Consider the following 18,235-nt stretch of genomic DNA (forward strand, 5'->3'; position numbering starts at 1 on the left):
CATTATATCCTTTCCAAAATTTATAAAGAGTAGCATGCTGGATATGCTTTTTATCTGGAGACATGTTGACTTCATTTTATTTGAAAAAAATGTGAAGTAAAAAGTTTAAAATAAGCTTTTAAATAATGAATAGTCTCTTGAGTTAATGAGTTAAATTTCATGACTGTTGCAAGTAAATCACACAACTATGTTAAGTAATGACAGCTGTTAAAAATAGACAAAAACTTTCTCTTCAACTCAATATAACTTTTACTTATTAATTATGGAATCAGAAAAGAGTGTGGAAGCAACAGTCTAAAAGAAAGGTGGTTGTATCACAATTGAAATGCAAAAGGAACTTATCACAAAGCATGAAAGCAGTACATGTGTGGCCAATCTGATGGCCATGTTTAAGATGCTAAAGTTGACAGTGATTAAATGGATTTTTCAGTTTATTATACATTATTTATGTATTTTATTTGTTTTCAAGGTTTAATTTATTATTAGAGCATGTAATTGTCTTAATTTTACATTAAATAATATGTATTTGCAGTTTTTAGTTTATCAAAATGGGTATTGTTCAGAGTCAGGGAATGAATTAATTCACTTTCCATTATTTCTTATGGGAAAAATTGTTTAGGACCTCAAACAATCTCCTGGAATGAATTAAGTTCAAATACAAGGCACCACTGTATGTGTGTTGGAAAGTTGTCAGTTTCAGGGTGGTGTATGTTCATTTCAATACTTTGCTATGTGATAGTGTATATGCATGGGGATGCAAAATGGCAATCACACTGCAGCAGAGGGCCAGTGTGTAGTATGGTATGGGAAATGGGAGGGTGTTATTCATATCCAGAAAGTTCCAAGTTGAGTGTCTCCATATCCCATCACATTGAGATATTGTAGAATGATATCAAAAGTTCTCACAAGTGTCTGACTTTCTTCACATTGGAAGAAGTATGTGATACAATGCTATATTTGTTTTTTTGTTTGTTCGTATTAAATATTGAATTAAAATTATGAAAATAAGGTGGTGAAGATTTTATATTTTTTAAATTATTATTAATTTTGTATTATTGGACTTGTTTAACACTATTATAATAGGGTAAAGAAACAGTTTGACTGTTCTCTAATAATGATAATCAAACCAATAGAATTGAAATAAAAAATGTTTAAATTAATATGGATAGTGAAATATCTTATATTTTTATCTTATTGTTCTGATATTATTTAAGAAATAAGTGTTTAATTTTTAAATAACCATTGTTAGATCGTTGTTATAATCTGGAAAAGTTTTTTCCAAACAAAGAAAAACTTAATTCAGTGGTGCCTTGTATAATGTACTTAATCCATTCCAGGTGCACGTCCATTAAGTGAAAAGTCCATTATATGAAACACATTTTACCATAGAAATACATGTTAAAACATATAATTTGTTCTGCAGCATAAAATAACCGTACTGTTCCATAAAAAAAAACGAAAATGGAGCAGTCACCAATTATGCCGGGTAGTGAGATGTTGTGAGGAGGAGGTGGAGGAACACTTTCTTTACACATTCATACAGATACAGACTTTTTACATATTGCAGCAGGTCTCTTTTTATTGTTTCTTAATCGGAGTCAGAATCAGGAGAGGCTACTGGAGCTTGCAAGGTCATCTCTTGTTCCATCCTTTGTTTTTTGGCAGCTTGCTTCTTGAAAAACATGTCCAATGTGGTCTGTTTCTCTCTCTTCTTCAACACCTGTCAGAAATGATGGGCAAGGGTGTCATTGTAGAGATCATTGATCCTGGTAGTCTCAACTCTGTTTGGATAATGAGTGTTGGTAAACTCCTGAACCTCTCCCCATTTGACAAGGAAGTTTTTGTCAACTTTCACTCTTTCTGATGATGTCTTGTTTTGTTTCTATTGAAATCACCTTTCTGTTTTTTTAGAAGCCATGATTTGCACAACACTTGATAAATGTAAATACCCTGCTCTGAGGTGATGTATGTAATAAACAACGGAGCAAGCTGAATCCCATGGGAGCTCTGTACTTTAGATATACTAATAATATATTATAAAAATAGCAGATTGTCATTGACAATGGCAAAAGAGTGGCAACATCATTCACACTTGTTTGCAGAAAGTCTGTTGTTTGCCTCACGTAATGGCCAAACAGAAAGTCCGTTGTTTGCAGCGTCTGTTATTCGAGGTGTACGATATACGAGGCACCACTGTATTTATATATAGAAAAAACTTGCATGTTTAAATGTTTATTAGAAATTTTAAAATGAAAATATTAAAAGTTAATTGTTGTAATAGCATCTTTTTACTAGTTATTTGTCTAAATATTTTATGTTTATACTTTACTATACTACTTTTTCATAACTGTAATTATATCTATTATAGAATTACTTAAATGTTCTAACATCTTATGTAATAAGTTTATAGATCTATCACTTTCATTTGAAATAATGCTTAAAACTTGTTTCAAAAATTTAAATTCATAGCATTATATCATTTACTCATTCTTAAACGTATTATTTTCGCAAGCAGTTTTATAATTTCAAATTTTTTAGTAAAAAAAAAAGCAATCAAATTTTATTGTGTAATTCTAAATATTTTAATAATAAAGTTATAAAATTTATAATTTATAGCAAAATATAAAAATGTATACCCTATATAAAGTGGCATGTAAAGTTTCATAATTAGTAGTGATCGTGTACAAAACTAAAGAGAAATTCAAAATGTTATAGAGATGTTACATTAACTTTTAAGGGCCATATAAAGAACAATAATAGACTTTACGGATTTTTTTCCATTTATACATTGTCTATAAAATTTTAAATATGGAAAAAAAAGATTTAATATCCTGTTATTTTCACTCTTAACAGCCAATCAAAACTAACAGCAATAGTGTTTATGGCACTTAAGAATGCATGAAAAGATAAGTTAGACATACAAATGATAATCATAAGCCATGAGACGACACCAGTTTGTCTAGATTGTTGAGCTATGACACTACCTGTGACAATTCTGACACACTGAATGGTTAGTTCAGTGAGAATGGTTTAAAAAAACTAATCTCTGTATGCAAATTTAACTATAGTTGTAGAAAATGTAGGCTTAAAACGTTCATTCTGGATTTTATTTGTCTTAAATTTAGATTTATATAACAGATTAACACTGTCATTTCATATTGAGATGTGTTTATATGATGTATTTAATAAAAGAAACACAAAGAAAAGAGAATTCCATTTANTTATTTAGGTACAATTAACCCATAAAGTTTTTTCATCAATTTTGAGGAAATATTTTTGAAAAATTGATTTTTTAAAAGTAATATAAAGTAAACCGCACCATTGATATATACATATCTATTACTTATTGAAGATAACTGTTCAAAATAATGAAAAAAAATTTCTTAAATACTGGTAATACAATGAATGTTTCTTTACTTCAATTATTTTAGTATAAAATACTTGAAATTTCATATCATTCAAAATCTTCGTAGAATAGTGGTAATAATAATGCAAGAAAATACACTTTTCAGCAAAACTGCATTTGTCATAAACTACAGTACAATTACTCATATCTTTAAAAATGCAGTATACATTTTTTAAATTAAAAATTACAAAAATTAAAATAATATTGCATTTCTAAAAGTATGACCGGTTGTACTGTAATGCAAGAATACATTAATGTGTGCAACTTGTTTGTTTTCAGTATGAGAAATTGAAGATTTTTTTGATAATCTGAAAGTGTTGTGACTCTTCTTTGATTCTTAAACATTATGTAGTGTAATAAATTCAAACATTTGGCATTTTATCATCTTTATTTAGTTCAGTTGATACATGTTTAAAGATTTTTTGATAAGTGGGGAAAAGCCATTTGCCTTTATAGAATATCTTTTTTATAAATGATGATGAATAAACCAAAATCTTAATCCTAATTAATTTATAATATTTTAAAATTCAGGTATTAAGTTTAAACTGTAAGAGAATCTATTTTTATTTATTATTTAACTTTTGAACACTAGTGTTAAAAAATTAAGTAATGAATATTTTCAGCTTTTATTTAGCTTTCATTTTGAAAAGTATTTCTGATTGCATATCAAAAAGTCAGATCTTTATTTGAATAATATTTTGTAGTGATCAAAAATTTTATTTTCAATATTTTTTTATAATTCAAAGTTAAATCAAATAATTGACACTATATAATTAAATCACTTATTTTAATTTTCATTTAGAAATTTAGCTAAAAATACATTTTTCTTTCCACAGATAGATATTCTTGCAATCTCTTGGATTAAAGTTGCCTAACAAATTAACTGAATAACCATCTGTCATCCATTCCAAAATAAGATCATTCATAATGTAATGTATATCATAAAACTTGTTTCTTTTATTAATACACTAGAATAGAATAAGTTGTATTTTCAAAAAATTTAAATTTATAAATTGTGAATTTATATAATACAAAATATTCAATATAAAAGAAAACAAAAAAAAAAGTACAGTCATAATGCCTTAAGATTAGTTTATGTATTGATACAGTACAGTACATATGCAGATTATATGATTATATATAAAATGTCTTCTCCGGATAATTTACTAATACAGTATTATAAAGACTCAAAGTTTATATAACAAATTGTCATCACAGAATTTTTTTTAAATAAATGGGCTGCAATTTGAAAAAATTGTAGACCTATAAATTTCCACTGTTATCAATCTGTCTTCCCTTAATCTCAAGAACAGAGTTAGATAGATGAAATCTCAGACTAGATATGGAAATCTTAGGGGCAGGAGGCTTCCGATTAACTATATACGAATTTCCAATGCAACCAGAAGTCAAGTTATTTCAATTCAAAACTTTTTCCCTGAAACTCAGTTTCAAACTGGAGTGAGTTCCCTTGAGAGTGATATATGTAATAATGTATTTGCCTGATAAGCAGAAGTTGTAGTTTGTATCCTGCTCCACATTGATCTTTTTTCAAGAATTTTCTGAATTATTTAAATAATTTCTAATTATTAATTTTAACACAAGATAGCAACCTTTAAGTTAAATTTTATAATTTAATTTTGCAATTGTTATTGCATATGGTCAACTTTTGATAATTTTAAATTAATTAAAAATTTTTAAAAATTAATCAATGGCTTGGGAGTAGTATTTAAAATTGTAAGTTTTAGGCAACATGTGATTCTGTTGTGAGTTATACTGTCAGTAACTTATAGTTGCCAGTCATATTAGATTATCATATAAATTCAATTATTATTTATCATGCTATCAAGATTTCTTACATCTTCCGATAATACTTTATCAGCATAACTTTTATATCTTAATACATATTGTATATGTAAAAAAATATTTGGTTTGTAATAAAGATAACCTAATATAATTTTAATGATTTTAATTAATTTTGTCAAAAAGTCAGATATAATATACCAATATGTAAATGATAAGGAATCCTTAGTTATCATGATAATGGAGTTTTTTTTGTACTGGCATAAGTTTGTATTTTATAGAAATATAATTCAGAATATGTAGATGGTATAACTATTAATACATTTACATATTGATTGAAAGATGCATATTTCAATCTTATTTCTGTTGTTTTGTGTAAATTTTTTAAAATCAACAAGTGGCAATATATTTACATGTAGATTATTCTGATAAATTGAGTAATAATCAGTAATTAAATTTTATAAATTTGGCAAACTATTAGAGACAAATTTTGAAATTAGATCAAGTACTTTTAAATGCCATCAAGTATATCTTTTTAAAATTTTTATTGATATTCTGCTCTGAACATCTAAGATTTTTTTTATGCTTATGAGCTTCACCAAGCCTACAATGGGATGGGAAGGTGATAGAGAAACAATCCTACATTTCAGAGTTTACTCTATTAAAATTTCTAAGGAACTTTTTCAAATCCAATTTTTTCAGAGCAGTAGCTGATACTTTTTTTTACTTACCTTAATTATCAGGCCATTAACATTATTTTTTTTTCTAATTGATTTAAAAGACTAAGTAAATTTTTTGAATAATTTTTAAAATTTTGAGCATTGTTTTACAATACTTGGCAAAACTTAAAATAAATTAAAAAAATAATAATAATATATATTTTTAAGGTTTTAAATCAAGTTAAATCTCAATAAAATTATCATTTATAAACATATAGAAATTATTATTAATATAGAAAATTATGATCCCATTTTTAAATGCACACTTCTGTAAACTAAGATTTCAGTTGAAAAATGGAGGAAATGTAGTTAGTAAATAAAATTTAAGATGTCTTAAATATTTTGACTTCTTATATTGAAAATGAATAGTTATCTGGAAAATAATAATTCAATATGAATATAATAAAATTATTATTTTAATATTAAAAGTATTTATCAGGACTGTGGAGTCGGAGTCGTGGAGTTTTGGAGTTTTAACCGGAGTCAGAGTCGTCAAAACATCTGCCGACTCCGACTCCCTTTTACTTACCAATTTGTTATGTATATGAAACGGAGTCGGATGGTAAGGAAGAGTTGGAGTTGGTAGATTTTTACGCGATTTCACAGCCCTGATATTTATACTTAAATATTTCTAGATTTAAGAAAATAAAATTATAAACTGTTTAATATAATTAAAGAAATTTTTAAATTGTAAATTGTACCATATACAAAGTGTCTTTTTGGTATATTTTGTTGTTAATTCACAGATTGTGATAATATTATAATTATCATAACTGCAAAATTTTTATTTTGTTCCTTTGCTTTATTTTCTGTTTGTCATGTTTTTTTTTTTTTTTTTTTTAAATTCTGTGATGATTGATCTCTTACTAATAACCATGGAAATTTAATAGTAGTTTGCCATAACTTCTTGATTATATATACAATCATTAATTATTGATGTTTCTTACAAAGGTAATTATTGGTGTCATATTTATTATCTATATTATATTACTTGAAAAATTTGAAATCTAAAGTTTTAATTTTTTTTAATAAAAAGGTTTATTTATTTTAAGTTCTTTTTTTTTTGTTTTGCTTACATGTAAAGATAGCAATTTTGTTTAATTGATTTTACAAATACAGTAGAGCGTCAATTATCCGAATCAATTGGGGACTGGGTTGTTCGGAAAATCGATATTTCGGATAACCGATTATGTACGAAAAATATATTAACCTATCCCATGTTGAAATTTTTCTCCGTTGCGTGTCGCTTTGCGTTGAATTTTTGTCGATGTTAAGCCTAATGAAGACTATTGTATCGTTAAAAATTATTTTTTATTTTGTACAAACAAAATAAATACATTGAAAAATATAGAAACAATAAAAAATTATAGTTCAGAAATTAATTTAGTATCAAAAACGTAAAATATTTGAGTAGCCCAAGACATAGCCAAAGATTGCAGCGCCACAGCACTGGCGAAAATTTAAATTTGCCTACTGGAATTNACAAAGTAAAAAAATTGAAATAAGTTAATGACAGTGGCATGTTATAGCTTTACGAATCCCTTGTTGAATTTCAAATGGTAGCTGTATTACGTATTATATAGGTAAATGTCTCTTCAATCCGAACAAAATTTCGGTAGACTTTCTCACAGCTCAGAGCTGTGAGAAAGTCTTCGGTAGACTTTCTCACAGCTCAGAGCTGTGAGAAAGTCTACCGAAATTTTGTTCGGATTGAAGAGACATTTACCTATATAATACGTAATACAGCTACCATTTGAAATTCAACAATATATTTTTATTAGCTAAGTAGCTCTCAATTCACTTGATTTAATATGCTTTTTAATGACTTTTTAATTTTGATTTTTATTGAAGTTATTGACATCTTTTTCATCTTATGAAAAAATGTGCTGCTATTTCTAAAATGCTAATTATCTCATATGTTTCCAGAGGGGAATATTTACTAATGTTTCATTAGTTTTTTGTTTTTATACTTTTATGTATTGTGTTAGAATGAGTATCAAACTGATATAGAGGACTGCTTTTAGTTATACCACTGCACTTGAGGGAGACCACAGATTCAAATAATAATAAGTGATCAATCTACTAGAATGCTTTAATCTAGCATTTTCTTGTCAACTGGACTCTTGGCTTGATGGCAAACTAGGTTGAATGACGTGGGCTGCACAATTGACATCCTTTGTGTTAGAAAACAAATTTTTATGCCAAATAGTCTTTTTAATCTGTTTTGCCATTTAACAAAACAGATTAAAAGACTATTGCTAATTTTGTTACTGATTCTAACATTTTTTTAGTAAGCATAGATGATCATACTTTTTTTTATATTTTTTCAATATATGAAAATACAAGATTTTAAAGATCGCAGATTTTTATCTAATTACTTAAGAAAATTAAAATGCTTGATGTTAAGTTAGCATACATTTGGTTTGGACAGAATTAAATCATGGATAGGAAGTTGTAAACAGTAATGCTTATTTAAGTAAATAAATAAGATAGGAAAGATGTTTCCAAAAGATGGCAATAAAATAAACATATGCATTTTAGAGATTAAAGAATTTATTATAAGAACAAACATTTTCAACTATTTTTAACAGCCATATTCAGGTTATGGAATGTTACATAGAATAAAATTCAAAAAACACAATTTAAATAAAATAGAACTCATTAAACATATGCTGATGGTCTCTTTTTATAAAAGAATGTTGAAGAAAAATAAAATGAGATAAAATACATAATAATATAACAGGGAATAAATAGAGTACATATTTAAGGTATAAGTACAAATAAAAATACAGTAAGACCTCATTTAGCACTTCTTCGGTTAATGCTGATTTAATATAATGTGGTCTGGTCGAAGCCTTAAAAAAAAAAAAGCTCAAAATTTATGCTGATTCAAATTATTGCAGCATTTTGTTGAATCATATATAATATGATTATTTGCAAACATGAACCAATCAGCAAAAAGTGGCAATTTGTCATAGGTTGTACTTCCCCTAAATCTATGTTTGGTGCAATTTTGGAAAAAATATAACATCATGGATGCCATAGGCAATATTGACTTTGCATAGCAAGAATTAACTGATGAATGCATGAACAGAGTGTGGAAGAAAGTATGGCTGAAGATATCCAAGGATTGTCAACCAGAAGAGCCTATCATTGGCCAAATTGTCAACCTAATTGATACAGTAGGACTAGGAGATATAGATGAGCATGATATTGAGGAGTTACTGCAGGTTTCTGGTGAGAGACTTGCCAATGATGACCTTCAAAAACTGGCAGATTGGCAATAGTGATTCTGAAAATGAATATCCCAAAGAATTTCTCTACAGATTTTCTTAGTAAAAGTTTGGTAATGATAATTGAAATTGTCAATTAAATTGTAGCAAATGATCCAGATTTTGAAAGGAGTGCAAAAGCAAGACGAGGCATTTTGTATGCAATCTCTTGCTACTGACATTTGCTTAAGGAAAGAAAAAACAAAGTAACAAATGACACTAGACGATTTCATCACAAAAAAAGTTAAGAATTTCAGAAGAGCCAGGATCTTCATCACAAAAATGAACTTTATATTTCTGTTTGCATATGTTTACATGTTATGTAACAATGTTATGTATATTATTATGCAAATTAATATAAAAATAACTTAAAGTAAAATTTGTTTCTTAGCCATGTGTTCCCCTTTCCCTATTTACTGTGTTAAAATGACCTTGTTTAACACTGTTTCGTTTAGTGCTTTGTCGTCTAGGAATGCATCCGAAGCACTAAATGAGGTCTTACTGTACAAATATAAAGGCCAAAATAAAAATAACTAAAAATATAAATAAGATTATAAATGTTCATAAATAGTCTTTCACACATGCGATACTTTAGAAGTTCATTACTAATTTAATTAAAAATAACAACAAAGTTATAGTTTTAAAAAAGTTTATAAAATTTAATTAAAATAATTTTTCACTGATAAAATTTAATTAATTTTAGTTATAATTGAATTAATATGTATAATTGTTGCCATCTTATGTCAATATAGTAATTAATTAGGGGATTTTTTAATTTCTAAAACTAATTTGGATCCTATAGCTTTCACCAACAGAATGCCGAAAATCTATCGGGCTAAACTAGCCCGATAGATTTTCGGCATTCTGTTGGTGTATATCTATATTGTATATCGGGTTAGGAGATGTTGGCCTATAGCTTTCAATGTACAAGTTGATATTTTGCTAATTATACCATTTTAATTCAAAATTAACTTCTTTCCAATATGTTCTACAACCATATAGTTGTATTAGAACATTATTACATGATACATTGACTTAAGAAACTATTCAGAAATTAATTTTCAATCTTTACATTTTTAAAGTAAAGAGATCTATATATGTGGTTTCACACAGTGACTGATCAAAACAGAGAACAGTGGTGATGGAAGTATGCTGACACATCCAAGCAGAGTTTAACATAACCAAACCAAGCTTAAGGCTGAGCCACGCTAGGTGATTTTTGTGGGAAACATGTCACTGGGTGACAGAAAGATGTGTTTCCTGGGCAGCAGAAAAGCAGTCATTGGGGATTGGGGAGTCAAATCATGTTGACTTTTGGGAAACAGTCTGTTGCTTGCTGTAACCAATGAGCATGAATAGATTTATTACTTGAGTACAGCTCTTGTGTAAACACAAAAATAAAAATGGAGGATAGTCACTAGTGGACAGTTGATAGAACACAATGTTTAATTTCATTAATTCAATTGTATGAAATAATTTATAACAACACTATTAAAGAATATCACAATAAGGTACTCAAAGAAATATGCTTTTGTGCCAATAGTGAAAATTTAGGATTATCAGGTAAGAGATTGGCTGCTGTGTTCAGCAGACTCAACGGTTCCAGAGCTGTTGAGTATTTTTCTGCGGAATACCCTCTACAGTAGCACTCTTTCGGAACATGTTTGGTGTTTTGACATCACATTTGGTAGCGTCTTTCATTTACGCTACCTATTGCTACCTGAAATTGACCAATGAGGCTTCTTTTCCAATGCATACGTCACTCATTGTTCAGCAGATTTGGGTTGCTATGTAACAACTACCGATTTGCTCAGTTACAACTGTTGATTCTGCTGAACGCAGCCATTGTCGATTGTGCAACTCAGACAATTTGTCTCCTTGTCTACCCAAATATTGCCAATGTTAACAGATTTTTGCTGCTCAGAAACATGTGTCTCAGGCAAAAGATCACTTAGTATGTCATGACTTTTAGATATTAATAGGCAAACATGTAGCCTTCCCAAGAATGCATCACAATTGATAAAAATGGATAAATTTTGCATTCTTATCAATGTTGATCATGAATGCATTATTGGCACAAGACACAGTCAATTCCATCTTTGAAGTAGCAGCAACCCCAGTGTTCTCAAGGACAACCATTTCAGGGTCTACTTGGTCTACTATCCATGGCTGTATCAGTGCCCAGCAAGCAAATGAAACCACTCATGCATTACTGATAACAGGATGACAAAGATACTCCAAGCTTGTATAGACTTGACTGAAGAACAACAGTGATGCAGATCACTTGAAGGCTCAGTACTAGAGCTTCAAGTAATGTAAATGAGTAGATAGTACAAAGCATGCTGCATAGCTTAAACTATGGAAACCAGTGTATTCCTTAAACTATTTGTATGTCATTGCTGACTGCATATCATTAGACATTGTTTCCTGCCTAGTGCCAGGAACATCAAAACTCACCTCCTGAAGAGTGGCAATGAGTTGTGTTGCCAGATGAATCTCATTTCCAGCTGCACCAGTCTGATGGAAGAATTTGAGTGTACTATCGACAACATGAAACAATGGACCCATTCTGTCAGGTTGGTTCTTTTGCAATGCAGTGATGGCCTTGTGATGATGTGAAGAGCCTTCTCATGAAGCTCACTAAGTTCCTAGTATGTCTGGAGAGATCCTTAAAAGCTATATAATGATATTATGTTCTGGATAATCACTCGCACCCTTTTGTAGTCTTCTCTTGAGGATTTAAGGGAATGGTGCATTTCAGAAGAACAATGCTTTGCCTTATTGATCCATTTCACCCCAGGCATGATTTTTAATACTTCCAGCAACCCTCCTGCATCAGATAGTCAATGCCTCAGTAGATTCCAGCTATCATTTATGCTTGAGGGGGACTGACCTACTATTAATTAGTAGGTTTCTCTAATCTTTTCATTAATCAGTGTATTTTTAAAATTACAATTTTGAAGAGTAAATTATTTGCTTTTAATACTATTTCAAATGTTGAAATGGATTTTATAAATTAAAATCATCCAAAATATAACTTTGGCAATATGAAAATCTGCACCAAATTTTTAAGGAAATTGTCATGTTACTTTTATTGACTTGGTTAATCAGATTTAACAATAGCTAAAGTTATTGTGTTGATTTAAGTATATTTTTTTTCTGTTATAATAATTAATAGATTTTTTTTTTCAAAAGTAATAAATTGGAATNTTATTTATTGTATTGATTTATTTTTTCATTTATTTAATATACACAATTATTGTAAAAATCTTAAATTTAAAATGAAACATATTTGAAAAATGTTGAGTTCCATTTTGGAATAGTAATCATAAGCCTGAAATTGGCCTATAATTAGGTTGAAAACGTTTGAGAATAAAATAATTTATGCTTGGCAAAAAATTCAGGTGTGTTGTTATAATTAGTTACATTTGCTGAGAAAGAGGTGATAAATTTTAATTTAATTATAATTATTAAATTTATTAAGAGATGATGTCTAATGTAGGGGTCATACTGCCTGTTGCAAAATTTGCAGTTTATAAAAATTGTATTCATCTGGTGATTGGAGTTTCAAATAGCCAGAGAGTAGTCTAGAGAGAAAAATCACTTGGTGAAAAGGAGTATCATAGAACATGAATCAGTCTTGGTCTGATAGTTTTACTGTTAATATGACAGATGTATTATTTAATTAATTGATAATTAATAATAGTAAACTTTTTATTCTAAAATCAACTATACCATTAAGTTACCAGATTAAGATTTAGCCATATTTAAAAATTAGTTTACATTCAAAATTTTTGTACAAGAAATAAAAGTTAAATTTTGATTATTTGTCTTTAAAAATTGATTAGATGGTTGCTATAAATAACTATTTATTTTTTTTATTTTAGGTAAAAAAATCAGTAACAATATGAGAACAAGTTCTCTAAGTTCTAATTCAAGAACTAGTACACCACCTTCTATGGAAGGGAAACATAGTCGTTTATCTGCATTGGGAAGGTTGTTTAAACCATGGAAGTGGAAAAGAAAAAAGAAAAGTGATAAATTTGAACAAACTTCAAGAAGTGAGTATATTTTTCAGATATATTGCATTATTATTATGGAAGGCTTGAATTTTTTTAGAGTGCTTTAGAATATAATAAGTGAAAAAATGTTAAAAAATTTTTTTAAACTTATATTTTAACTTCACTGTGTAATTTTTGAATTTGTGAGTTAATCATTGCATTAATTAATATATATTTATTTAAAAATAAACAATTACTAATAATTATTGGCTGACTATTATAAAGTCAGTCTCTCACAACAATTTGTATTTATAAAAGATTGAAACTAGTATACTTAGAAACATATTTTTGAATTGAATTAGTTGCACTCACTAGTAGTATAATATAACATTTAAATGTTAAATGTAATATAATAATGATCAATAAATACAGATATCAAGATAAAACATAAGTTTATTCATTTATTCATGTTTAACTAACTTGAGTTTGCACCATATGTATCTAACATCTCAGCAAAATATAGAACTAATTTTCTGTAGTTTTGCTTGGTCTGGGATTATCATTCTAATCTCATTTTTATAATAAATGCAATGAAAATTAATAATAAATAAGAATTAACAATAAAAATAAAGGTAAATGATTACTGGATTAAATTATTTCATAAATAAATGTTAATTTAATTATAACAACACACCTGAATTTTTTGCCAAGCATAAATTATTTTATTCTCAAACATTTTCAGCCTACTTATTATAGGTCGTCTTCAGGCTTATGATTACGGTTCCAAAATAAAACTCAACGTTTTTCGAATACGTTTCATTTTAAATTTAAAATATTTTTACAATAATTATATATCTAATAATATAAGCCATTGATCGCGTGTCAGTATATCTGTAACGGTATGCTTAGGACGCCCACTAGGGCGCACTAGCGATGATTTTAAAATAACAATAAATTATTATTATTTGTAATATGAATTTATTATTTATAATTCGGAATGACACCGCTGCTGCTAGAACTCCTTTCCCGTGGGGGGGAATAAATTACCCTCTCCCACGGAGGAAATAAATTCTCCTCTCCCTCGGGGGAATTCCCCCACGGGAAGGGAAAAACATTTCCCATTGATATGAATTTTCACTAGGGAGCGGCCCGGGTTACTAGTATTAAATAAATGAAAAAATAAACCAATACAATAAATAAATAAATAACAGTAAATAAAATAAATTAAATAGCATAAATAAATAACACGGTAACAAGGCTAAGTATTATACTTAGCCTTGTTACCTTGTTATTTATTTATGCTATTTATTTATGCAACTACAAGCTTTAAACGTTTTTAATTCCCATGCTTTTTCTATCATGTGCCGGTACTTCCATGCTGTTGGAAGCGTATTAGCATGCTTAGCATTTAGGCAACGGTTTTTCATTTTACTTTTATATATTTCCATTTTTTCCATTTCTAATGCAATGGATGGAATTGTTTTAATGATTTTTGCCTCATCCCATTTTACATTCGCTCCTTCTGTCTGCGCCATGATTGCTAAAATAGTGTTGTTGTGTCCTTTATTAACGTTGTATCTGTGTTCTCGTATTGCTAAGTTTCTGGTTACACCTACATTATCCTTTACTATTCCTAATTCTTGATTCTCAAATGGTATTTTATAAACTCCAGCTTTCTCTTACATTTTTACGTTGTCTTTATCATTCTTTATTAAGTTATAGATGTTGGGTGCTCTTTTATATACTATTCTTGCGTTTTTATATTTGCCTTTATGTTGTCTGTAATCTTTGACCAGGCCTTCTATTGTGCGCGGTTTTGTATCCTAGATTTGTTGCGATTCTTTTAATTCCACTAATCTCCTTAATACAGTCCTGAATGTTAGTGCAGTATAAAAACGCTCTTCTAATAAGCACCTTAAATGCTGATAACTTGTAATTGTTATGCCTTTTTGTCCTTTTTTTTATCTATTTATAATTTATTTTGTATACTAGTACTTTCTATATATTAACAGGACTTATTATACTGGGAAATTATGGATGCAGATATTTAGTCTTACAGTTCAAAAATAATGTTCTTTATTTAGTTCACAGGTGAATTATAATAAGTCCTGTTAATATATAGAAAGTACTAGTATAAAAAATAAATTATAAAGCTGATAACTTGTATTTATATGAATCGTTGGACCAAGATGGTATATATAGGGGAGCATGCGTGGGTTTTAAATACATCGCTGTTTGTACATTTTTGTTTAAATTTTATATCAATGTCTTAAAAATGGAGATGACTATAGTTTTTTGTTCTAATTTTAGTTTTATCTATATCATTTATGGGAAAGTTTCATCACTTATTTGAAGATTTAGAAAAGTATGACGTAAATTTCCTGTTAAACAAAAGGGTAACCCTTCACTTCTTCTATCAAGACGTCTATAATGGGTATGAAAATCATCAGAGGAAACGAACGGCATTCTTAAAAACACGTCGAGCGATGTAGCCCATTTCCGGCGGAAATTTAACAGTTATTAGAGAGATAAATGTGTAGAAAGATTAATGTGTGTACGCGCACACGCAAAAAGACGACTCCAGATGTAATTCACCTTTTTCTCCCCACCTCCTTCATTTCCGTATTGTAAACATTAATACCATCAATATTTCTTATACACACTTAAACGAAAGACTTCGGCCGTGCACAGAGTGTTTAGCTGACGGAAAAATGGGGCGGAAAAGAAAGAAGAAGGAGGGAGAGGAGAGTGACAGTAGAGAAAAATANCTTAATGCAGCAAATTTGGGTTTCACTTTAATTGTTCATGTCCGTATAAATTTGAAACATACCTTATATCAACACACCAGAATTTTTTGCCAAGCAGAAATTATTTTATTCTCAAACATGTTCAACCTATTTATTATAGGCCATCTTCAGGTTTACGATTACTGTTCCAAAATGGAACACAACATTTTTTTGAATACATTTCATTTTATATTTAAAAGATTTTTACAATAATTGTGTATATTAAATAAATGAAAAAATAAATCAATACAATAAATAAATAACAGTAAATAAAATAAATTAATTAGCATAAATAAATAACACAATAACAAGGCTAAGTATAACAACTACAAGCTTTAAGGGTCTTTAATCCCCATACTTTTTTCTATCATGTACTGTACTTCCACGCTGTTTGAAGAGTATTAGCATCTTTGGCATTTAGGCAATGGTTTTTCATTTTACTTTTATATATTTCCATTTTTTCCATTTTTAGTGCAATGGATGGAGATTGAACCGTTTTAATGATTTTTACCTATCCCATTTTACATTTCCTGCTTCTGTCTGTGCCATGACTGCTAAAATGGTGTTGCTGTGCCTTTTATTAACATTGTATTTGTGTTCTCGCAGACATATTGCTAAGTTTCTTCTGGTTACATCCACATAATCATTTGCTATTCCTAATTCTTGATTCTCAAATGGTATTTTATAAACTCCAGCTACTCTTGCATTTTTATGCTGTCTTTATCATTCCTTATTAACCTAAAGATGTTGGGTGCTCTTTTATATACCATTTTTGCATTTTTATAAGTACTCAATTCATTTATCACTCCTCCTATACATTTATTGTATGTGAATTTGTTAATTGCATCTACTTTAGTATGTTTTTTGCCTTTTATGTTGTTTGTAACCTTTGACTAGGCCTTCTATTGTGGTGGTTTTGTATCCTAGATTTGTTGCAATTCTTATAATTCTACTAATCTCTTTAATACTGTCCTGAATGTTAGTGCAGTATAAAAACGCTCTTCTAATAAGTGCCTTAAATGCTGATAACTTGTATTTATATGGCTCGTTGGACCACGATAATATATATAGGAGAGCACGCGTGGTTTTTAAAAACCCTTAAAGCTTATAGTTGTTATACTGGGCCTTGTTATTGTGTTATTTATTTATGCTATTTAATTAATTTTATTTACTGTTGTTTATTTATTTATTGTATTGTTTTTGTAGTAAAAGTANCAGCATCCAATCTCAGCCATCGCATTAATCGCTTGGAGGTCCGGCCCCCAGTCAATAAACTTAATCCTAATTTGGCCCTTCTTCAGAAAAGGTTGTGCATCCCTGTTTAATAGCAAACAGTGACAAAGCAATGTTTACAGATTAGTACCTTGTGAAACTTCCTCTAGCTGTAATGCATTCTGAGATAAGGCTTGACATGGAGTGATACAGAGTCCTGATGTCATCCTGTTGAAGGTTTGTTCAGGAGTTTTGCAACTGCTCCTCCGGATTGTGGATACTCCAGTTTGTCCATACTTGCTTACCCATCATGTCCCATATGTGCTCAATGGGTAAAAGGTCTGGGGATCTCATTGGCCAAGAAAGGGTTTCAACAGCATGGAAACATTCCTGGGACACATGCCATATTGGGCCAAGCATTATTTTGTTGGAAAATGGCTACTGATAGACATGCCTGCAGTAATACTGGTAACAGAACTGGACACAGGATGTCATCTGTGTGTCACTGGGCTGTTAATGTTGTTTGGATGACTACTAGGAAAGACCTGTTGTCATAAGCCATGGCATTCCAGACTGTAACACTAGGGGTAATACATATGTGACACTTCACGACATAGGCTTCTTAGGAGCAATTGCTAGGTCTCTTCCAGACACAGATGCAATGGTCATCTGCTTGCAGGCTGATGTGGGATTCATCGCTGAATATGATTTCATGAATGGCCATTCCATGGCCATTTATGAAATGTGGACATGGCACCATTCCAGATGGAGTAACCAGTGCTATGTGGTTATTGGTAAATGTCATAAAGGGCAACATGAGTGCAATCCCGCCCTTAAATAGGTGTCTTGTGATGGTGCATGATGTCACTAAAGAATTGTAGAACATGTATAGAATTGGGTCTGCAACAGGATGTAGCTTAACAGGATGCTATGGCATCTTGTATTATGGGTAACAGTGCTGTTAGGAATGGTTCTAGCTTGTCTCACAGTAGTTCCGGGCCTTTAACAGCCTTCCTTACATTGGTATGTATGTTGGTAC

The 18,235-nt window shown here is 29.5% G+C and overlaps 1 protein-coding gene across 3 annotated transcripts in view; it reads left to right on the plus strand.

The window, feature by feature from the left end:
- Nucleotides 1-4,244: 4,244 nt before the first annotated feature.
- Nucleotides 4,245-18,235, plus strand: part of LOC111614338 (phosphatase and actin regulator 1-like) — a 57,666-nt gene continuing 43,675 nt past the window's right edge. For all 3 annotated transcript variants that reach the window (XM_023355712.1, XM_023355710.1, XM_023355711.1), the window contains exons 1-2: nt 4,245-4,335; nt 13,085-13,258. In XM_023355712.1, the coding sequence (XP_023211480.1) occupies nt 13,105-13,258 (154 nt within the window). In that variant the 5' untranslated portion in view covers nt 4,245-4,335; nt 13,085-13,104. The remainder of the gene's footprint in view (nt 4,336-13,084; nt 13,259-18,235) is intronic.

Source organism: Centruroides sculpturatus, unplaced genomic scaffold (genome assembly GCF_000671375.1).
Source record: "Centruroides sculpturatus isolate CEXI.00-Female unplaced genomic scaffold, Cexi_2.0 scaffold2114, whole genome shotgun sequence".
NCBI lineage: Eukaryota > Metazoa > Arthropoda > Arachnida > Scorpiones > Buthidae > Centruroides > Centruroides sculpturatus.